This window comes from Lingula anatina, chromosome 1, assembly GCF_051362555.1.
Source record: "Lingula anatina isolate TDL-2025a chromosome 1, LinAna3.0, whole genome shotgun sequence".
Classification (NCBI taxonomy): domain Eukaryota; kingdom Metazoa; phylum Brachiopoda; class Lingulata; order Lingulida; family Lingulidae; genus Lingula; species Lingula anatina.
The window spans coordinates 65,824,499-65,846,814 of NC_141767.1; the positions used below are offsets into that span (position 1 = coordinate 65,824,499).

At 35.7% G+C, this 22,316-nt stretch overlaps 1 protein-coding gene across 7 annotated transcripts; it reads left to right on the forward strand.

The window, feature by feature from the left end:
- Nucleotides 1-13,421: 13,421 nt before the first annotated feature.
- LOC106172733 (uncharacterized) lies at nt 13,422-20,669 on the forward strand. Of its 7 annotated transcripts, none has more exons than XM_087001145.1 (9): nt 13,454-14,492; nt 16,270-16,331; nt 16,618-16,665; nt 16,804-18,338; nt 18,614-18,724; nt 18,899-19,041; nt 19,211-19,303; nt 19,920-19,994; nt 20,153-20,669. In XM_087001145.1, exons 1-9 carry the CDS (start codon nt 14,428-14,430, stop codon nt 20,211-20,213), a joined length of 2,193 nt encoding a protein of 730 aa, XP_086857271.1. In that variant the 5' UTR covers nt 13,454-14,427; the 3' UTR covers nt 20,214-20,669. The 7 variants fall into 7 exon arrangements, with proteins under 7 accessions (XP_086857273.1, XP_086857277.1, XP_086857276.1 ...); XM_087001146.1 differs by lacking the exon at nt 13,454-14,492 and adding an exon at nt 15,805-15,965; XM_087001147.1 differs by lacking the exon at nt 18,614-18,724 and having other exon boundaries at nt 13,422-14,492.
- The last annotated feature ends 1,647 nt before the right edge of the window (nt 20,670-22,316 follow it).

Below are 22,316 nucleotides of genomic sequence, written 5' to 3' on the forward strand. Positions count from 1 at the left end.
ATTGGGATAACCAGTACAATAACAACCGACTCACAAAAGAATGGATACAAATCTTTGTACTCATCTGTTGTTAACACATGCTGAGAAAAACTTGCTTAATTCATATGCCTGCAGTGAACATGCACAAGTTGGATTTGTCTTCCCAGCACTTTGACATAAGGTACATATCATACCTATGTACAAAGCAAAATTTCATGTAAAAAGATTTTAGTTTTCAGTAGTAAATGAATATACTGCATGTCCATTTGTCAATAGCCTAGCCTTAAGGAAAATTCACTATTATTACCTGATAAATATTTTGTTTGTCTAGTCAAACTGTCACTTCATCAGGGGAAATGAGGTCTTCTATAAATTTTATCTAAGCTAATTACAAAAAAAAAAACATTTTATCTTTCTAACTTCCAATAGCAAGAACTTGCAATAACTTTTCAACTTTAAACATTACTTCATTTGATACAAAATAAGAAGTGTTAGTAAACATAGGCAAAATCATTACAGATATTTTCTCTAAGTACATTCAAATATTTTTAAAAGTGTCCCCTGAATGTATATATCCTTTTTTTAAAAAATAAAAACAGAGCTTGTGTATGCACAACAAGATGCACTCATTAGCTGTGCACTCAATGCATTGGTTGAGACAAACCACAGCTTTAATGTAGCCAATTACAAAGATAACCATTTGACTGTAAGCTATGCAATAAAAGCTATTCTAGTCAACATCATTTGAAGACACACATGGCCACTCACAGTGATAAAACATTTGACTGCAGCAAGTGCATATTCAAAACTCATTATAAGCAGTCGTACACACGTCATCTTAAAATTCATGAAAGAGTTCCAAATCTACTGTGTCAGCTCTGTGACTTGGGATTTCAGCGCAAAGATCTTCAGAAACATGAGAAAAAGTGTTTAGGTATAAAAGTAGAAATTAATTGGGACCTTCAATAACACATTTTTGTAGATGTAGATGTTCTGATGGGTTGAAGAAGGAATCACTACCCAAAATTTCAGGAACTTACTGTGCAATAAAAAAATTTAAAGCAAATATATCGCATGAGCTTAGGTGATATGCATGGCTGTGATCTATTTTTTTATCTGCTTACTGTATGTCATCACAGGGTGAACATTTTTAAGTACAGTATTTATATGTGTAACATTGTATTTTTCTAGGTAGAACTCACATTCTAGAAATATTTTCATATCCCTTTCTTTTTAATGAAAGATGCTCCAGATTTTTACATTTGTTGACATGTAAAGGCATACATCTTTGATGAGAATCATAGATACTGTCTTTTTATTTCCCTATGTATGAGGTGCTTTTATACATGAACAGTGATCCAGTTTGTGTTGGTGCTCTTATTTGCCTCCATTGAGTATGTGATATTTAGTCTATTTCTAAAGGATATTGTTGTTTGTTCTCTGATGGTCAGTTTTGTTACATAGAACGTTGCAATATTGATTGTTCACGGTCATTTATTCAATGTCATTACGCAAAATTCTTTTATAATTTTTCATCATTCTGTAGATTATTTTATTTAGTTTGAGCAGTTTACATGATGCCGGCTACCCTGGTCCGTCTTAGCACATCACCCGCCGCTGATGCGGTTATACTACCTACACGGACCATATGCTGAGATGCTGATGAGGACTGTTTCTTTGATACCTCCTCCACATATCTGGCCTTACTGTTGGTGAGCAAGCTTGCTCGCATGCCTCCTTCAAGGCATGGCCATTCAAGTGTTCATTTCCAACAGTGTAAAAGTCTCTTAGCAACTGAGGCAGTTTCTTTGGTACTGATGTAGTGCCCAGTCCAACTAAGTTTGCATTATGCTGACTAAACCGAGTCCTACATATGGGGATTCCAAAGATGCCAGGGACTAGAGAAATGCTGCCTCTGCCTGGGGGATTGCCTGTGGTATCCTTTTCTGCTTTTCCTCAGCTTGTCCTTACTTTTGTTGGAATAAAACTGTATGTCTGAAATCTTGGCAATTTCCACAGAATCTACATGAAAATCATGAAATTCAGCCAAAATTCATAGTCAGTCAGGAGATAAAATGTAATTAAAAAAATTATCTTAATTAACAATAGAAATTCCTCACAATCTCCTTTCTCCCCTCTATATGCTTTTTCTTTTTCTTGACCCTAGAGTACAAGATGGCAATCATCTGCTGGATGCAGTCTGAAGAACCTCCTCCGCTTAGGCTTTTAAGTATTCCAATCTAGCACCCCTCTTAATGGTGGCTATCACTTGTACACCCTCTACTCACACAGATAACCTCTCTTCCTCCCCAGCCAGTAAAGAGTCTGTGAAAACAAAGGCCCTCTTGGGATAATGAATCTTGACTTCTCTGTCGTCTGGCTCCCAAGTGTCAACAGTTATAAACTCCTCATCTGAACCTTCCGACTTGCTTCTAAGAGACCTTCAGATACTCTATTTTTCCCTGGGCATTGACTCATCATATGTGCATAGGGATAAAATTTAAACTATCTACATACAACTTTATAGGATTTTTTTTTTACATACAGGTACATTTTTGAGACGGTCCCTTACTACAGACTTTACCTTCACCACCTGTATTTCAACACAAAATTTCTCAAAATAACAAAATACAAACTGTGATTTAACACAACTATGTACAGTTTTAATGAAGTGATTCTATCATTTGCAGCGTGTGGCCAATAACCAACACGAGGTACAAAGTCAAATATACTATCTGTACTTTTGACACGGTCCCTAAGCTTTGCAGACTAAAAGCAGGTTACAATTGATAGAACTTCGATTAAAACTTGTCAGCAAATACTATGTTTCTCTTAAAAAACTAATAACAAGAACTCTCAGAGCCCTCACCAGAGTCTGTTTGGCAATTAGGTGATAAGTAACACATTATAACATAATGCGCGCCGCTTTTTAAATATCGTATACAGATTCAGTATCGTTTGCAACTTGCCAGGCATTGGGTTCGTGAATTCTCCAGTCTTTGTGCCCCGCTTTTGGGCGCCAGTTTTGTAGCGGTACAATTTATCGTCCAACACGATAACAAACAACATGAGGTGACGAGGAAGAAAATGGTTTCATGTACACCACAACAGACTGAGGCACCAAGGAATCCTAACCCACTTCAAGCAGATTCAGACTATGTTACGGAGGAAGATGAATAAAAAATACATGTACCTAGACCCAACATTTTTCAAGAGCAACTTTGTCTTGCCCCTGTACTTCCAGCAGAAGGTTACATAGTACATACCAATAGAAACTCGTTTGCAGCGCTACTGCAAGGTATGAGGGAGAGGAGCATGTCTCAGTGGAAGAAAAGGCAGAAGAAGCCACTGTAGAAGATGGAAGGGACCAGGGAGCTTCACAGGACTCATACTACTGGTTCTGTAAAAGAAGTGAAATGAAATTTTACTTTTTCATCCCATATACATGTACACATCATACGATCGGGGCTCACTTAAAAACAATTTGCAATATGTTGATTACCTTCTTTAGCAGGACTGTCTTATTTCTCAGCTTTCTCATACTTATTTTCTGCCTGAGATAACACTGCTTGTTCCTGAAGCATGAAAAGTCGGTGGCATCGTGTTCTCCATGTCGTCGAATCCTTAGTCTAAATCTGCACAAATCGATTGAGCAGCAGCAGCCTCTCTGCCGCTAAATTTGAGCCATTGTTTAGCTGCTATTCAAAAAATTTCCCACCGAACATGTGTGATATTCTATCTACAGTCTCTGAGGAACCTTCTACTACGTGCATACAACATGAACGATGTGAAGTAGGCAAAGATTCCATGTTTTCCTCCTCAGAATCTCCGTCAAGAGTCGTCCATGCTGCTTTGTTTACATTGCAAGACTGGTGGGAAGGTCAAGTGACCCCTTTTCCTTTGTTTTGATTGGTTAAAAGGGTCGAATGGCAGGGCACTTCATTTTGATGTTTCGACAAATCGCGATTATCTATTAGTTGGCACATCTTTCGTGGGTAAAAATATCTTTTTGGAATTGTTTAACTGATTATCTTCATGCACAGTGAAAATTGTCTGGCCCTATGATTCTTTTAAGGAAATGAAACAATAGACCACCATAGGTGAGGGCCTAGTATCTCTCTGGCCGAAATGCAGTTTGGGCACTGGTCATCGAGGTGCATAAAACTATAGTTTATCACAGTATTACAGAAACAAATTGCTGCGGTCTTCCACTTAGAAAATATTAGAGATATAATACTTAATGACTCATATGAATACTGTAAAACTCGCCTAATATGTTTTTTTACTGCATAACACAATGCCCAAATGTGAAAATTTTCTTTTTCATCCTTGCAGTCTCCATTTGGGTGGTGTCTCTATTTGGTCTCCAGCTGCACATTGTCCCACACCAGGGCATAAGCCTTTAACTGATAAAATCCATTAATATAAAATATTGACATCTATCAGATAATTTTTTTAAAAAATGCATATATTAATCCACAAACACGTGCATCCACTTTAAGACCAAATCAAGTGCACTAGTGTAAGTGCTAAATTAAATAATTAAAAAGGTATTGAATGATTATTAGGGGTAATGAATTGTAACTGACCCAATGGATATTGCTTATATTTAGACATTTTTAATATCATAAAAACAAAAAATATTCTCTTCATACAACACAAAGCAATTAAATTATATTAAAGTAAGCTAACCCCAAAGTCACTGTCATCTGAAATGTGTGGATTCTTCATCTGAGAAGAGTGGTTGCCATTTTTCTGCTACGTATTTCTCAAATATTTTAGAAACAATAAAAAGCAACTAAGACTTAGTTTTAAGTAGCATATGTAAAATGACGTAGTGCATGTTGGTGTTTAATTTTGCATAAAATCATTTAGAAATATTTATATATATATAAGTAAAGATGAATAATGAATAATTTTTTTACTTTCTTAACAAATGTAATAAACATTTACATCTTCCTGCCACTGTCGCATTTTGCATTTTTGTGCAAATAATAAGCTGTCACATAACCTGAGAACACTTGAGTGACTTGAGCTTATTCCCAGGTTGTTGAAATACCTGAAAAGCTACAAACAAACATGCAAATACGTGTAAATTATTGTTAATCATAAATATTATTTATCAGTTAATTTCTAAGATTAATGCATTAATAAATATTAAGAATTTTGCAAAACAAATCAATATTTAATCAGTGTAGAAATGTCCATAGATATCTATGTGTGCGCGCCATTTAATAATATTTAATTTGAAAAATAAGCAGTTTTATATATATAAAAACAAAGACAAATAATTAAAATTTTTGTTGGAGGGCATTTTATATTGGTGAATATTAAATTGCAATTACCCTTTGCAAGCACCCTGATCTCCACATTTCTATGCTCATAAAAGTTTGTAAAAATTTATGGCGACTTGGATGTCTGCTATGATTTACAATGGCAGAGGCCATTCCAACTTCACATTTCTGCTTCTGTGTCATCGCTCTGTTAGAAATGTAAATAAAAGTACTTAAATAATAATAATAAAAATAAAGGAAAATTTTAACAGATAGATAGCTAGATAGAAAATACACTTATTTTAAGGATTATTACGTACTTGCTTGTTTGTTTCTGCTGTCGCAAGTCTCCAAAAATGTGAATGTAAGTGGCATTTCCTTGTTTATTATTGATAGGTATTTAAACCACTCATATTTGTTTGCACTTTGTCCATTTGTATGGTTTCTTTCCTGACAATTTTCTTAAATAATTTTTTAAAAATCTGCTAGTGTGCAAGCTCCTTTTGCTCATGAATGAATATTGAGCATAGAATGCCATACGTTTTCATAATGGGTTTCGTAGTCGCTGTGCCCTCTTTCACAGACATATCATTCAATGGTGTGTAATTTTTGATAAACGATTAAATGTATGTACATGTATGTTGTTGTTCACAGGTATGACTGTGTGGGAGATAATTTCCCAATTTAAACCATCCTGGCTTAGAGGGCCACTCCAAACAAATTTTTCATTTTGATCCTTTGGGATGTTCCTCTTCTTTCCTCCAAAAGGAGATTGTGTCTCGGTCTCTCAGATGTTGCACCTACCAATTTACAAATAATTGCTCAAGAATTGTCCCAAGAATTTCTTTTTACCTTATTGCCCATTATCACATTGTGCACTACTTCTACATTGATCTCTAATAAAGGATTCTTCTATTTGTGACACAATATTGTCTCTGTTACTTGTTCTTTTCATAGTATGTATATCCTTCTGTGGCAAAATCTAAAAGTTTCTCAATATTGCCTGTCAAAGCACCCCATAATATTTTTGGACTCTGACTTGGGGTCATATACAGTGTACCTGCTTTAAGATGTGCAGGGTGCCTCTTTCCCTGCGACTTCCAAACTTTAAAATATTGTCATATGTACCCTAAAATATAATTTAAAACATTTGAAATTCATATAAAGTATTGTAACATATTTCACACTTTAAACTATTCCTAATACACAGTGCTAAAATTATGCAATCTACCAATACTCCTACTGCATTTTCAGTCAGAAATTGTAAATAGCTTGGAGATTTGACTAGACACCTGATAATATTAAAACGAAAAACTGACATTGGCATTTCTTCTCCGACTTTCTCATGTGTGTAGAGGTTTTTAGGTTTTTTCAGGTGAGATTACACTGCAGCAAATTGTTGTTGAATCCATACTGGTGCACTGCCATATTGCAGTTACTACCACCACTTCTTTGTAATGAGAACCAGTTTTCCACCACATCCTGACTCGGTCTTTTAGAAATAATATTACAATACTGTTTTTGAAAGTAATTACTTCCTATATAACTTACAAGGTCTCTAAGACCAGTGACGCTTTTCATGTCTTCCATGGTCTGGTATGTAATAAAATGATTTTTCATTTCAACTCTGTGGTATGATGTTTCAGCATCATTGCTTCAAGGGCAAAGTCGTTTCTGGTGCATTTTCCCCACAATTTGGCACTATTAACTCTGCCATTTGCCAAGATGTCTGACAGAATGTATTCTCAAAACTAATATTACCTTCTGCATCTTCTAAGAAAAACTAATGTTCATTTATCTTAAAAGGATCTGTGCATTGTTATGTTCTCTGTCTGTATCATTTAAGTATATTGTGCAATGGCTGACCTTTCACACAAATATTCAATATTGATAAAGTTTATTTTTGAAAGTAATGCCTCTGTCTGTTTTGGCATCTCTTAGGATCTAATAATATTGGTTAAACTGATCTTTGTCGTAATTTAATGCAAACAGGCAAAAAAGATTCTCAATTTTGACTTATTAAAGCTGAGTAAAAGTACAACAAACAATTGTATTAGTTGTGAATGCTATTTGTGGACCAATTATCTAGTTTGTTTACATTTTTTACATGACAATTAAAAAGCAGTGTAAATAACTGCAATAATAACCTACATGGCTTTTTTAACAATACTGGTAAAATCTACTGATTATGGTGGTCAAAATACAAGTAAAGTTGCAGTTTTCCCCACCTGTATAATCCCACCTGTTGTGTTCCAGCGTTCTGATGGCACTCATTTTGTTTCTGAATGTATGTGCATCTATGGCAGGACAATAGAAGTCGGAAAAGATGAAAAAAGTGCCATAAGACAAATATAAACACATTCCATTAGTGTAAAAATTCGCAGAGATTTATAATATAATCTGGTGTCGAACCTCGTGCTCTGTAACTTGTAAGGTAACGCAGTTTGTATTCAAGTCATGTTTGGTGGTGGCCATCTTTTTAAAAAACATACGCAATAGTAATAACTCAAAATCACTCGATTGCTTCATAGAATGCTGACATATTTTTCTATTGAAGTAAACTTCTTACCTTCTCAAACGATAGCCTTTGCTGCCCTGGCAGCAATTTCATTCGTTTTGGTGGTATGGTGGCGGCCCAACTTGGTTGATGTCGTAAATTTTCTAGGACAAAATATAGTGTCGACTCCTTATCAAAATCAAGAGAATAGTGTTGTCTGTTTAATACAGGTATAGGACAAATTCAACAGCCCCCAAACTACAAGTTTTTATGTGCCACTGGGCCTGCACCAAGGAATTCATTTGCATCACTTCTGACAAGTATGTGTCAATGGCACAGGGTGCAGTCCTAGATTGATGTCTGATCATTATCAATTTTCTAGTCCCAAACCACTAAGCATGGGCCAAATAACTTAATCATAATTATAAAACAGTCAGAAACCAAAATGGTGAAGGTGTGGGATTTGGCTGTAAACTACCACTTGCTGAAAATAAAGTAGTCTATATTGATTCATTGAATACAAGAACAGTGACTCTCATTAAGTCATCTGAAATATCTGGGAAATCGGGTATAATTGACTCATCTAAGAAATGGCTGAAAAAAGAATTTAACATGGTGTTATGACAATAAGATTTAACTTTTATAAAATTTTAATTAGAATTTCAAGTCTACCAAACATCTGGCCACAGGAGCCTTCACAAAATATCAGGCCTACAGCAAACTCTCTATCAAGATCACTGCAAAATTGCTGCAAATTTGTAAGAAATTCTTTCAAATTCGCTGCAAGTTTGCTGCTAATTTGCTGCAAATTAGCAGCAATGCAAATTTTTCTTGCAAACTAGCTGCCGCAAATGTTTAGTTTGCAGCAAATTTGCTGCAATTTTGCTGCAGTATTGCTGCAAATTTTTCCTTTTGCTAAGGGTGAGGCTGCTACTGTTCAGCAGATGTATTATCTTTGAAGATTTGGAGGTTGTCTAAAAGGAGGCAGTGGGTGAAAGTGGAAATATCTCCTTAAGAGTAGGGTCTGAGTCAAACGTGTTGCAAATCCTGCCCTATCTTTTTTGAGTTGGAAAAGGGTGGGAATGAATGTGACTACCTGCTTAGTATGGTAACACAGGCTGACAGGGGTGGCAATTCAAACAATAGGATGAATGCACTGAAGCATATTAAAATGCAGGTGAGGTTACGTGTACATAAGTAAAATAGAAGTTCAGTTGTCTTATTGTTTGAAGCGGCAACTGACATGACTTTCCTTGAAACAGTTGTCACCTTTCAAAAGTTAAATTACATAACTGTTGCAATGTGTCTTCCATCCTTAAACCCAGTCAAGGGTGTGACCTTACAGTGAGCTAACTGTTAGCACGTACAATGAGCTTGTGATGGGCTCAGAATATAACCTCACAGAGACAGCACAGTGACCTCTCAGTTTGAGCTCACATTGTTAGGTCATGGTAGGGTTATGTGAGCTCACACTGTAAGGTCTCTGTGAGGTCACTCTGTAGGTCACTGTGAGGTCACACTGCAAGGTCATACTTTGAGGTCACTGTGAAGTCAAAATTTAAAAAACAAATGCGTTCATTACATTAAAAGTATTGTAATGTGTAACTGAGACAAAGTGAACCATAATGCTGCAAACGCCTTATTCAGTGGTTTGACAGTGTGACACTGAGTTTAAAAGAACACGAGAATATATGCTTCATATACATAGTTTGGCAACATGTGCCTGATTGTTTATATTTATACATGCACATGTAGTATTCACTTGTGGATAAATCTGTTTCTTTTTGACAATAATTACAATGTTTTTCAGCCATTTTTGTCGGAGTTCTACGTTCTCTGAGTTCTTGGGTATCACTTAGTATTTTAGGTGGCTTTTGCGCTTGTTATTATTGAAGCAACCCGGCACACAGCACCTGAAACCGCCTCTTTTACAGGCAGCCATTGCACATTGCACAATGTAAACAGTAACTACATTACCCGTGATGCAACATTCTTTAAAGATTTTCAAGATGGCGGGTATGCAAGTCCGCTATTAGATAATGTGTTCGTTGCAGCATTAATTACCTACTCTAATAACTTAACGTACAACATTGTAATAGATACACTTCATCTCTTTATACTAACAATAGTTGAATGTAAAATAGTCTGTGTTTGTGAAGAAAATCACAAGCAGATCCCACAAATGGTAGCTGGATTTTTTTCTCGTTTCATTTTGTTTTGGTGCACGTCCATGAAAACTGCTAATTAATGCATGCCTATGTTGACATCATGGAGAGGTCACAGTGGCATCATTTTGAGCTAAATTTAACCTCTCGTTGGCTATCTGAAGCTTGTGATTTATCTTTGAGCTAACTTTGACATCACCAATATGATGCCATATTTGTGAGTATCTTGTGGTTTCACTGTAATATCTACATGAGCTCACATTTTGACTGGGGATGTTATATCACCCATCTAAAAGGTAAAGGCAAGGATTAGGTAACTTTCTTTTATAAGTACTAATTTACTTTGAAATCAAAATTATGTGAAAACTTGAGAGTGATAACTGCTCAAAATTGTATATAACTATCATTTATTTAGAAATATTTTGTTATCATTTTTTGTACTCTGCAGCATATGGCAGTGTGAGATATAAACTTTTGTTATTTTGATGATAGACATTGCACAGATATTGTAAATCACAGAGATTATTGTTTGCTGTTAAGTTGCTTAAACAAGATACTGTACCAGTATGATAGAGAAATTCAGCTGTAAAGAAATATATAACATTGGTTAAGATGATTTGGAGAAAAAAATGAAATTGTACCAGCTGTTACCATATGAGGCCAAGTGTGACAGGATTGCATTAGAGCACTGAAAGTGAAAGTATTTTTGGAGACCAGTGCCAATACCTCTTAACATGAAAATGACAAAAGCAACATTGGAAGATTGGAGAAATGGTGAACTATTTCATTGAAACTGTTAAAGAACAGCATCAAGACCCCACAAACTCGCCTTGCCACCAAGTGTCCACAGGAAGACTGGTTAAAAGGGGGGTGAAAATAGGTGAATGTTCTATAATTATAATTTTATTATTATATAATGTTATATAAAATATATAATAAATTCCTTTTATACTGACAAAAATGTACCCAGCTTTTATCTTCTTTTGAAAGGGCAATTAATTTACTGAATTTTTTTGTAACAGTTTATACTTTAATCAATTGCATTACTCAGTTAATATGCAAACAATTATGCATGGTGACATTATTTAAGTGCCAAATTTGATCTATTTTCTTATTATTAAAATTTAAGTAAGCAAATATGTAACAGAGTAACTTCTAAACATTTTTTTAAAATTAAAATATTAATATTTTTCAGGTTATTCAGCTGTACCTAGTCCTTTATTTCCATGGCTTTGTACAAGAGCCAATGATACATTTATTGTGGATAACTGGCAGGTAAGGAATAAAACGTTATGCCCGAGAAACAGTTAATGTTAGACTTTTCCTTACCTTCAATTGATCTTCAATTGACTTCTGTCACATGCACCCAGTGTTGTCTGTCACCTCTGCTCTCACCTACTCTGGGGACATGTGGAGCTAAGAGCTAAAAAGGATATACATGGTCTTGGCATCAAGTTCATTAATGTAGTAAAACACTTGAACAAAAACTAGGACACGTTCAAGTTGCTATTCATTTGTGCAAGGTAAAGATGGTGGTATCAAACTAGAGAAAAAGAGTCTTGGATGGATTGACTGAAGCTTTTGAATCTCGTGACCTCATGTCTTCATTATTATTATTACTATTATTATATGAATGTTGTCATTATTATTATTATTACTTTTAGTTAAGGACTTTATTAGATTGTTACTAGATAGTGTTATAGGGATAAAAGTAGTGTTTCATATTAAAAGTTGTTCATAAATTGATAAATAATGATTTTGCTTGAAAAAGAATGTGTTCGTAATTATCAATTTAATGTGGTTGTTATTTTGTTTTATTACTATTATTATTATTTTTATTATTAATTATAAGGACTTTATAAGATTGTTACAGGTTTAAAAGTAGTGTTTGATATTAAAAATTGTTCACATTTTGATCAATGATTAATAATTATTACTCAGGAGAAAATATTGTTTGGTAAATGTTTCCACAATATGAGATTAGTGCATTTTGTAATTCAGTGCTTGTGTATCTTAAATACATTCATGACATTTATGTTGGAATGCTATAATGCAGCCAGTGTTTTCTGTGACCTCTGCTCTCACCTGGAACTAAGACATGACTAATTACAAAGTGATCAAAGAAATATGTATATGGTTTTGGCATCATCAAGTTGATTAATGTAGTCAAACATTGAACAAAAACTGTTAAGTTGTGCAATGTAAGGATGGTTATTTCAGAAAGAAAAAAGTCCAGGGTTGATAGATTAATTGATGGCAACTTTGTCGTTCATAACTCCATGTCTTAATTATTACTTTGATAATTTAGTTAAGGCCTTGATTAGTTTATTACTAGATAGTGTTATAGGGTAGGAAATAGTGTTTGATATTAATAGTTGTTCATTATTTGATTTATGATGATTATGCATGAGAAAAAATGGTTTGGTAAACGTTTGTAAAATATGAGTTGTATGCTTTTTGTATTGCAGTGCTAGTATAAATCTTAAATGATAATTATAATCATCATATTTGAGTCTGAAATCCTAATTTGTTCAGTCAACTTTATAATGCAACGTGAAAAAAATGATAAAAAAGGCTAGTAAAAATTGATGAAAGCAAATGATGTAGAAATAAAAATGCTACTTGATCCAAGGAGCTCTAACAAACACCTTGCTTGATCACACACTTTAAAAAGTCATTAGTAAAAACTATATACATAATTTGTTTCAATAGATACGTCATGAGTTCCCTTTAAAAAGTATCTGAGAGTCTTCTCTGCGCAGTGAAAGTGGGAATAAATATATTTATGAAATTACAGTCGTACACTGTCATTAGTAACCCTCCAAAATCAATACGATTTTCCATTTTTACGTAGATTGATAAAATACGTTATATTCTTTTTTTGGCAAGATTTCATCGAATCCTTTCTATGGTGTGCATGTTATCACATTTGGAAATGCCAGATGCATCAACATTTAAATCACTGTTTTGACTGCACAGTATCTTTGCGTTAACAAATGAAACTTCGATAGGATGGGTTGAGATGTGACTTAAGGTTGTGGCGGATCCTCTAACACAATGCTCTTGAATTTTTTAATGCACGAGATCGACAAGGAACTAAGTACACTTTCGCTTTTCTGTGTAATTTTAAGATTTTGTTTAGGCAAAAAAATTAAATCCCAGGGGCGTCTATTTAAAGCAATTTTAATTTGATTTTAAAAGTAAAATTTGTGCTTTACTCACATTTACGCAAATACCTTGCACTTTCCGTTAATGGTTAACCTACATTTGAACAGGCCGGGTTTCCCCATTTATTTTTATGGCACTTTTAGGAGAAACCGTAAGTTGATTTTGCAAAAGCTGTAGGGACACGATGGAAACTATAAAAATATGCATAACAGAATTATGACTGACGAAACCTGGAGAATATCTTAAATACAAAACCTAATAAAAAGATAAGTAGGAGTTCATATGAGACAAAATATGGAAATTGGGGACGATGCAATTATTCGCCATCGATTTTACTAACTATTCAATTAGAAACCTGTTGAAAGTAGATATGCCTAATTATTGGCATAGACGGCGGAAGTGGTGAGCGATACTAAGTAAATCAATTAACATAGCGCGTGACCCGAGTCGTTTGTCTTTTCCCTATCTCTGTTTGACAAGAAAAGCTGTGTGGGATTTGTTCTTAGGTGAATTGCATGCAATCAATTATTTCCTCGCCCTCTATTACTTCATTTAGCAATAATACGTGCACATTTAGGGGACTTTTGTTCAGGCGTAAATTTATTAACATACCACTATTATGAACATTACAATCTGCAGCCAAATTTGATACCTTGCAATAGCTCTGGTTTTATGTCAACAGCGTGTTAGAATACAATCATTTCTATCCTAATATTTGCTTTTGTTGGCGTTGAATAGCGTACGGGGTTTCAGTCTGGTGAGACGTGATGTCAACAGGCTAGCGCAGTATTTAAGCAAAGGAAACTAGCTCGGAGAAGTTCCTCACAGGAAATATGGTATACCACAACAAACTGCCGTAAGCAGAAAACGGGGAAAAGGCAGCACGGTATTTGGGCCAGCAACTATCCGAATCGAAGGTTTTTGACCTGTGTTCAATTCGTCACTTTACGTCGGATGTTAGCGATACCAGGTACTATTTGGTTGGTGGATTTACCTGAACAAATATAAGCCAGATGTAAGCCAGTTACAAAGCACTTGAAAACGGGGATATCATACTCTGTTCCTAAAGATATTGTTTGTTGTATGGTAAGGCCTTTCATAAGCTGCAATTAACGACATTCATACGGAAAATACGGAAAGAAATGCTCTGAGGAAAATTCCCGAGCTTTTGAGGGTTCATATCCATAGTGATGTCGGATGAACCAATAAAGAAGACATGAACGAAAGGAGCATATTAAGATAATGAGACTCAGGAGACTAATAGGGACGGCTTTCACTTGGTAACTACGCAATCATGTGCTGTTCATCATAACAAAGCAAGGCAGACAACGGCGTGGTCGGTGCCATGGCAAGATTCGCAGCCAGAAATGACGGACCGGCACCCGTTTCCAAACCAAAACAATCACCCAGGTAAGGACATTACTACCTTAGGGACGCTAGGCATTGATTAACAAAATTTAATCCCTGTGCTCTTTTTGTATGGGTATGATATACAGGTCGTTTGAATTTTCTATCACTACTCAGGGTTGATTATTCAAAGATAATAGAATCTACGTTTATCGGAATGGCAAATAGAATTGTGTGTATTTGGTATTATTTATCTGGTGTTGAAACTGTCTCACCGACAGAAGTTTGGAGTTATGACATGCCCGTATGTTGTTGGAATCGCTGGATAGTGTTATTAAATATGGAGAGTCAGAGGTATAACAATACCCCAGGTATATTACATATACTGACAAAATGACTACTCGGCAACAAATGTGCAGGAAAATCCACTGGAGTGTAGAGATTAAAATCTTTTGTCAATGGAATGGTTGCTTTTGTTCGTTTGTTTCGGCGTTCTGTTTGCAGAGTAAATATCACCTTTTTGGACGTGCTCTATGTGTTCTCCCCTGTTAAAAAAGGAACGACAAATGCAGATTGTTTGGTTTTAAAAGTAAATTTATCACACACCTCCCTCCCCATTGTGAATATCCCCCCTGCTTTTCAACATATCTAGACAATGCATTTAGCCTAGTCCAATACCACTGCCTCTTGTTTGTCAGTGTAAACACAACATTAATACAAACTCTTTATTTGCTATCAATTAAATTTGATCGTTTGAATTCATTTTGTGAGTTAAAATTACCTCATATAACAAACGGTCTCTAATATGGTTTGAACTCTCGTCTCCTGGGTTGTGTTACAGGTAAATTAATATAGTTAACGACAATGCACTGTTTGACATCAATTAAAATCTGTATAGTTTTGATGAATGTTTTGTTGTTTGGGTACTTATTTAATTGTGAAAGGTCTGTCGTTGCTCTACATATCACCCCGATCATTTTCAATAACTTCTAAAGATTAAAATTTGCTCCATTGTGCGTTATTTAGGTCGTTTATTACAACGAATAACACCAATCTGAGCGCTCTAGTACTGTTACACGTACAGAAGATCTTAACATTTGTCACCAATGTGAACACAGCTAATCTCAAATACTAGAACGTTTGTATTGACTAGATACCAGACCTGCTTGGAATCGACAGTCTTAAATATATTTTCATTACTGATAACGACCATGCATTGACATGCCATAGGTGAGCCCCCCCACCCCCTCCCTTTTTTGATTTTAATTTTTTCTGGATTTTTAAAGTGACAAAAACAGATTTCTTCATTCTCTTCTTTTCTGATAAATTAGTTTGCATAAGGAGCGGCTAACAGGTGTTTTATTTACAAAGGCCATTTGTCAACAACAAAGTTTTATTGCTGTAAGTGCATTGATCGGACGGGTGAAGTTAGCTTGTAACCTAATATCGATCACTGTTTCACGCGTTGTCATACCACTACTGGCACGCTTAATCCGCTAATATCAAAGATAGGCCTACCTCGGACAGGATGCCCGGGTACGTATGGTCGTTAAAAAATTACTACCAGGGGAGTTCATGCAGCTTTGTTTTTTATATATGCCACCTGTTTATTCGTGTTTTTAATGGCAAACAGAGGTTATACTCACAGAAGTGGTAAACTGCACATAGACGTCTTTCTTTTTAATTTGCAGGCTGGACAATCGCTTATCAATATCATGCTTTCGAAAACAACACATTTTCTACGGCTGTGGCAGTTTCTGTATTCGAGAGCATTTATGTAGAGTTAGGACCCAACGTGTATTTTCTCCGTATACATGAGAGGGCATTGTTTTACTTTCAGAAAGACACAGCGGTATGAAGTTTTGCTGGGTTGGAACGCACAGGAGGCTGGGGACGATACAGGTAAGGCCATTATGTTTCGTTCATCAAAACAAATACGTTTAAGTTTGTAAATTTATACTTAATTATAAATCGTGTTTGTCACTTTAGGCTAATTGCATTCGTGTTTTGTGTAAATGGCAAAGTTGACAAAATATGCACCGAGTAAACGGTGGTTGCACCTATCAACATTTACCAATATAATGAAGAGGTTACTTGTTTGACCCCTTGCATATACAATTCATGGAGTGCATAAATAATTGCCTTACAATCGATTATTCATATCAGTCAATTCTTTCTATTAAATTAGGTATCGAAGCTTGGATGAGAAGAAAAAACAAGTACAAAGATGAAGACGGTAATTCGTTTTTTTATCATTTTGCTTCGTTTGAAGTTTCATTTTCATTTCATTTTGTTTGTTAACATCCGTTACTGATGTCAATTAAGTGGACATCCTGCTCATATACGCTTATAGTAAAATATCAATATTTTTCAGGACACGAATCCCCCACAAGAAAAGTCCCACCTGTTAAGTTAGCTTGGGAAAAGTACACTTGTGTTCCAGTCAATAAATGTCAAGCGATCGACAATCATGAAAAGTTCAAGGAAAATAGTTTGTTTGAGCAGACGAGTGAGGTTAACCTTAGCGTTAAATCGATGGATGACATTGACAAAACTATTATACAGTATTTACGCCAAAAGGACGCAAAACTCAAAGAAATGCAAAACCCAGATCCGCCCACCGAGAACATGGTGCAATACTCCATATCACCTGATGAACAAGGGAACGTTAAAGATGGGGTCTTTTTACCTGGTGAAATGGACAAAAAGGAACATTCTACGGAAGATGGCGTCAATCGTGCCAAACGTTTAATTCAATTTGTCCAGAGTCGTGGCAAATCTTTTGGGGACCAGTCTCGTGATGATAGTCTTATCCCTCAATTAATATTAAATGGAGATGTCCCTGAAAAACACGCGTTTAGGAACGCGTCTCTTAGTGCAAAATCGTCAAGCACTACAACGACAACATCTAGTGACCAGTCAGTATCTATCTCAGACTCGCTTTCTCCACCGAGATATCCGAATGGTAGAACGAAACATTTAAATATCAAAAGCGCCAGAGAAATAGGCACTGGTAGAATACATCAAATCCCAAAAAGGACAGCAAAGAGTGCAAAGTCTTTCGAGGGCTATAGTTATTCTAGAATGCTCGCTACGCTTGCTAATAAACCTGCTAAGTTGTCCTACACACACGGACAGTTAAAAAGCCCCCGTGAGTTGTCGCCCAGTATGACGAGCGGTGACGACGACTCAGGCCAACAAACGCCAGATACTCTGGACTCAAATAGAGCGGCCCCGCCATCAATTTCAGCAGAGTCGTCTTCAGAAGCGTTTATGACTGCTTTGAACGAAATGAAGAACGAGTCGCCATCTCACACGACTAATACCATGACCACTACTGAAAAACTAAAGCAGTGGCACGAAACATTTGACAAGCCAGATTCATTAAAAGTCAGGCTGCCAGTGCCTACCAAGAGTAGAGAAGAAATGGTGCTATTAAAAGTCAGTTTAAAAGAATACCAAGGCAGCTTAAAAAGAAATAGACAAAGCGTTGAAAACGGAAAGGGAACATTATCCTCTGAAAAGAAATCTACCTCCGAACCCCTGTCTCATAAAAAGAATGGTAAAACCACTATTGCCCAACAAAAAGTCAAAGTCACACAGGGCCCTACAAAGTCAACCTCCCCCATCCCAATACCGCAAGCATCATCTGGTTCACCCAGTAGCAGTGCCAACTCCCCCGTTGCTGGGGTTAGGGAGAAGAGCTTTTTTCCCATAGGAGAGTTATTACCGGCGGTTGATAGTAGTTACCAAAACAGCATGCCAGTCAGAGGGAGTAAACTTGCTAGTCATCTCTACAGGGATGGTTTGGGTGGAGGTCCAAGACAAGACAGTGTCATGATTGGAGAAGAGAGCACTGTTATTGTAAGAGAAGGGATAGACATGATTCGAATACGGGACTCAGACAAGGTAAGTGTTTTAATGCGCCACAAAATCATGAAACATGAATCCGCAACTGCAGCCTTTTTTTTTTTTTTTGTGTGTGTGTGTGTGTGTGTGTGTGTGTGTTTGTGTGTGTGAAAGGAAACACAGAAATCTATGCACTTACTAGAGTTAAGGTCTTAAAGCATTGAATATTAGGCTCAAGCTTTTCTTTTATATGTATTTTCAAAAGTTACATTGACATTGACGGCTTTTCCCCCGTACATCGGTGTAACGTTTTCTTAATTTTCTTCACTTTTAAGCGACACGGGCCCCCAGCATTTAGACCACAGTTCCAAAAGACCCCGCTGCAGAGAGCTAGGGACATAACACAAAAGAGAATATACACCCAGTTGGGTAAATTATACGGCCAGGTAAAGGGATTAGGACTTCATCGCTCTTATTGTTGACTCATCAAATTTCCGATTAAATTGGAACAAGATCGTGTGACATGAAAGTTTAAAACGGTAACATTAAATGTTTTGTTTCGCATATTGATATTGAAATAATGAATACATATCATGGTTACAATATTTGCCCTCACCTAGGAAACTGACGATACCTCTTTGAAGAAAAAGCCAGCTGGCGGGAACGAGGTCCCCAAGACGGCCCCGCCACACACCAGCAGGCCATGGCGGGCGCCAGAAGCTCCAACTAGCCCCAATTCAAAAACTGGAAGAAGCTCGGCGGGGTCAGTGAATTCTCTGTAGGCTACTGCTTTTGATAATAATATGTAAGATTGGGTGATTGTTCAGAAACAAGATGGAAAGGGATTGTGTTTCAGAGTCTGATACAAGATGCGTATATTGCTACTGTTACTGTAAGATAAATGCAACTGTCAATATTGTATGTTTTTATAGGTACAGTTGTCTCTCTCAGCCATCCGTTGCAAAGAAATATCTTGGAAAACCTCTGAATGATATTTTCTCGGGTTATTCCAAAAGGTTATACTTGTAAGTCCCACCGAGTGGAGAGTGGTGAATATAAAACATTGACTAGATTAAACTCTTCTCAGTTTACCGTTTGGCGTCACCTTCTTCACGTGCGACCTGGTATCACGTAACATTCCAGTTTTCACTCACAATCTTTCCGAATAAATTCTCCTGTGTAAAGATTAAAAACAGTAAATTGGCTCATCACCAAATACTCTCTATATAGCTGCGTCTTGCGTTTCAACCACTAGTATCTGTGTCACTATATTCACGTGCCACATTCACTGTAATCACATATGTTCTCTGTTCAGCTTTTCTTTTATCACTTATCACGGACTTTCTCTAATTAATTGCATATATGGAGGACTATTGAATAACCATTCTGAATTGTTTTGGTGTAACAACCCATTTTTTCGGCGTAATAAGGATGACTATGTGAAATGGTTTAAAGTTGTTGTTTTTTTAATGTGAACTTTCCCCAGTTATTTCATAAGCAAGCATCTAGCAAATATAATTCATCCTTTCATATCTCCATAGGGTTTTCAGGACAATTTGATACAGATTTGCGATTTTAAGTTTGGTTTATTGGCATCATAATCTCTCTCAAATGTTAAAAAATTACTTATCTTCATTGCAGAGCATCTCGTCAGCACGAATCTAATCAAGATGACGTCACGCAGTTTGCTAAATCTCAGTATTCACTCGGAGTGAGGTAGTGGACTAAGTTAATCAAAATGATTAATTAATCAGCAATTTAAAAAGCTACTATAGTCGGTTAGTCAGTTTATTTATTTCCTGATATTTATCCAACGTCTAATTTTTCTTGATCTTTGCCTTTGACATAATCACTATATATTTTTTGTATTTTAGAAGCGGCACAGCCGCTCCAGACATGAGGGAGAAAGGGAATTCCATTGTCGTGGAAAGATAGCAGTTGGAAACCGCTGACTTTTTGCTCAACAAAAAAGAGTGAATATGGTGTACAAAAAAAGGTCGTTCTCAAATCATCTGCGTTGTTTGAAATTTCATTACACTGACCTTTATTGAAAACGAATCACTATTGGCAATTAAAAAAAAAACCGAAAAGCAATTAAGTGCTACGTGTCGAGAAAGGCTGAAACTGTGCTATTTTCAGTCGAATGATACTACTAGTACATAGCAATGAATAGCAGTGAATACGTTTCGTGTTCTAGTCTATTAGAAGCAATTATTGATTATTTTGTGTCGTCGGCGTACAGTATCTCCACTAGTCTTCGGCAACAATTAAAACTACTGTCTCAACACTGTGCAAATTTTACAGATATCTGAGAAGTCATAATGAAACTAGTTAAATATTTTGGTTTATTGTTGGGCTACATAAAGCAAATAAAAGGATGTGATCATAAAATTTTTTTTATTTTCTCTTAAAATTGACCAGCTACATACCAATGACGATGGTGTACTCGGAATATGATGTATGTGTTGTTAGCAGGTAAAATAAATCGCAAAAGTGTTCTGCGACTACTTTCAACAATATGTGATTAGATGGGAATGAAGAAGAATGACGGAGAAAAATCGAGTGATGAAAGTGAAATATATATCTAATTAAAAGCTTGCCTTCTTATCCCCTAAAAGACACTTAATAGATTACAGATTTTCTTTAAACAAAGGCATTATTTTGTTTATCCTTTAATATTATAACATAAATTAACTAATTCCTTGTCACAACAAACCCCGCACCTCATAAAACCGGTGCATTGAAACCTAACCATAACACGTAAGTTTGTCCCAAAGGTATCAGTCCCAACTAGCAGTGGACTGGTAGAAACTCTCAATTTGGAGCATTTCAAACTACAGGCTAGGGATCGATCTCCTCAACAAATGACAGAGGCGGATCTGCATGGCCCTCGTCTGGATCCTGAAAATTGACCCCTCCCCCTAAAATATTCGTCTCATTGTTGGTCTAATTTTTCCGTTTGAAAAAATGTTTTTCGAAATTGTTTGATCTAGAAAATATAATTTTTTCATCACATATCAAAGCGAAATAACAACTATCGATGTATGGTTTCTTCTGCATACTAATTACATGTTGCAACATCGATCTTCAAACTCGAAAATGTGTTTGAGACATTTTTCTTTACGTATTCGGCCACATACATACATGTATACATTCCCTTAAATATCTTTTTTAATTCTCTAAAATGCAATTTTAGAGTGACAATACCAAGGGCAGTGATTTAATTATTTTAGGAGGATAAAACGTCCCTCGCAGTCATAAATGTAAATAATTATAACCTGTTGTCTTTTGATAATGAAGTGAAAAGACTTCGGATACCAGAAGTAGGGCCCCATTGGGGAATAGTGATCACAATTTACAAATCACAATAAATAAAGCTTACTGATAATACGTTCAAAAATCCTGAAACTTACGAATTTGTTTCACGAAGGCGAAGAATAAAAAGCGGCATTCACGAGTCACGGGAATTTTGTTCTTCACGGATTTTATGCTAAATGAAATTAACGTTTCACCCAATATATAGTAGCGAGAAATAATAAGTAGCGAGAATATGCCTACCCAATGAGGTCGATTTTTTTTTTAATTATTATAAACGCGTTATAATAGTGCATTATCAAAGAAATCTGAAATATATGGGCGCGCGTCATTTATCTTTTATTTTATTTATTTATTTCATTTATTTATTTATTTATTTATTTATTTATTTATTCATTATTATTATTATTATTATTATTTGTAAATTATTGTAATTTAGACATTTCGTAAAATGGGTTTATACATAGACTTGCTTCCCACTTCATTTCATGTGGCTGTCAGCATGTTACGCCCAACACTAACTTTAGAGTAAAAACAATACTGAAACAAGATCTTTAAAACCAAGACAAGTGTTTTTTTATCTGGCGTTTTATAATATTATACAAAATATACAATTTCAAACTGTAAATTTGTTTCTGACAGTTCTCACAGTAGTAACACTTATTGAGCGAGGCCTGTACTGGAAGCAGGCTTTTCACGCCATCTAGTGGTAATTTTGTTGTT

What these genes read in the sequence shown, in the direction of transcription:
- LOC106172733 (XM_087001145.1), top strand. Translation starts at nt 14,428, where the DNA reads ATGGCAAGATTCGCAGCCAGAAATGACGGACCGGCACCCGTTTCCAAA. An exon ending in AAACCAAAACAATCACCCAG is followed by an intron (nt 14,493 to 16,269) that starts GTAAGGACATTA and finishes TTTTACTTTCAG; the next exon opens with AAAGACACAGCGGTATGAAG. An exon ending in GAATACGGGACTCAGACAAG is followed by an intron (nt 18,339 to 18,613) that starts GTAAGTGTTTTA and finishes TTCACTTTTAAG; the next exon opens with CGACACGGGCCCCCAGCATT.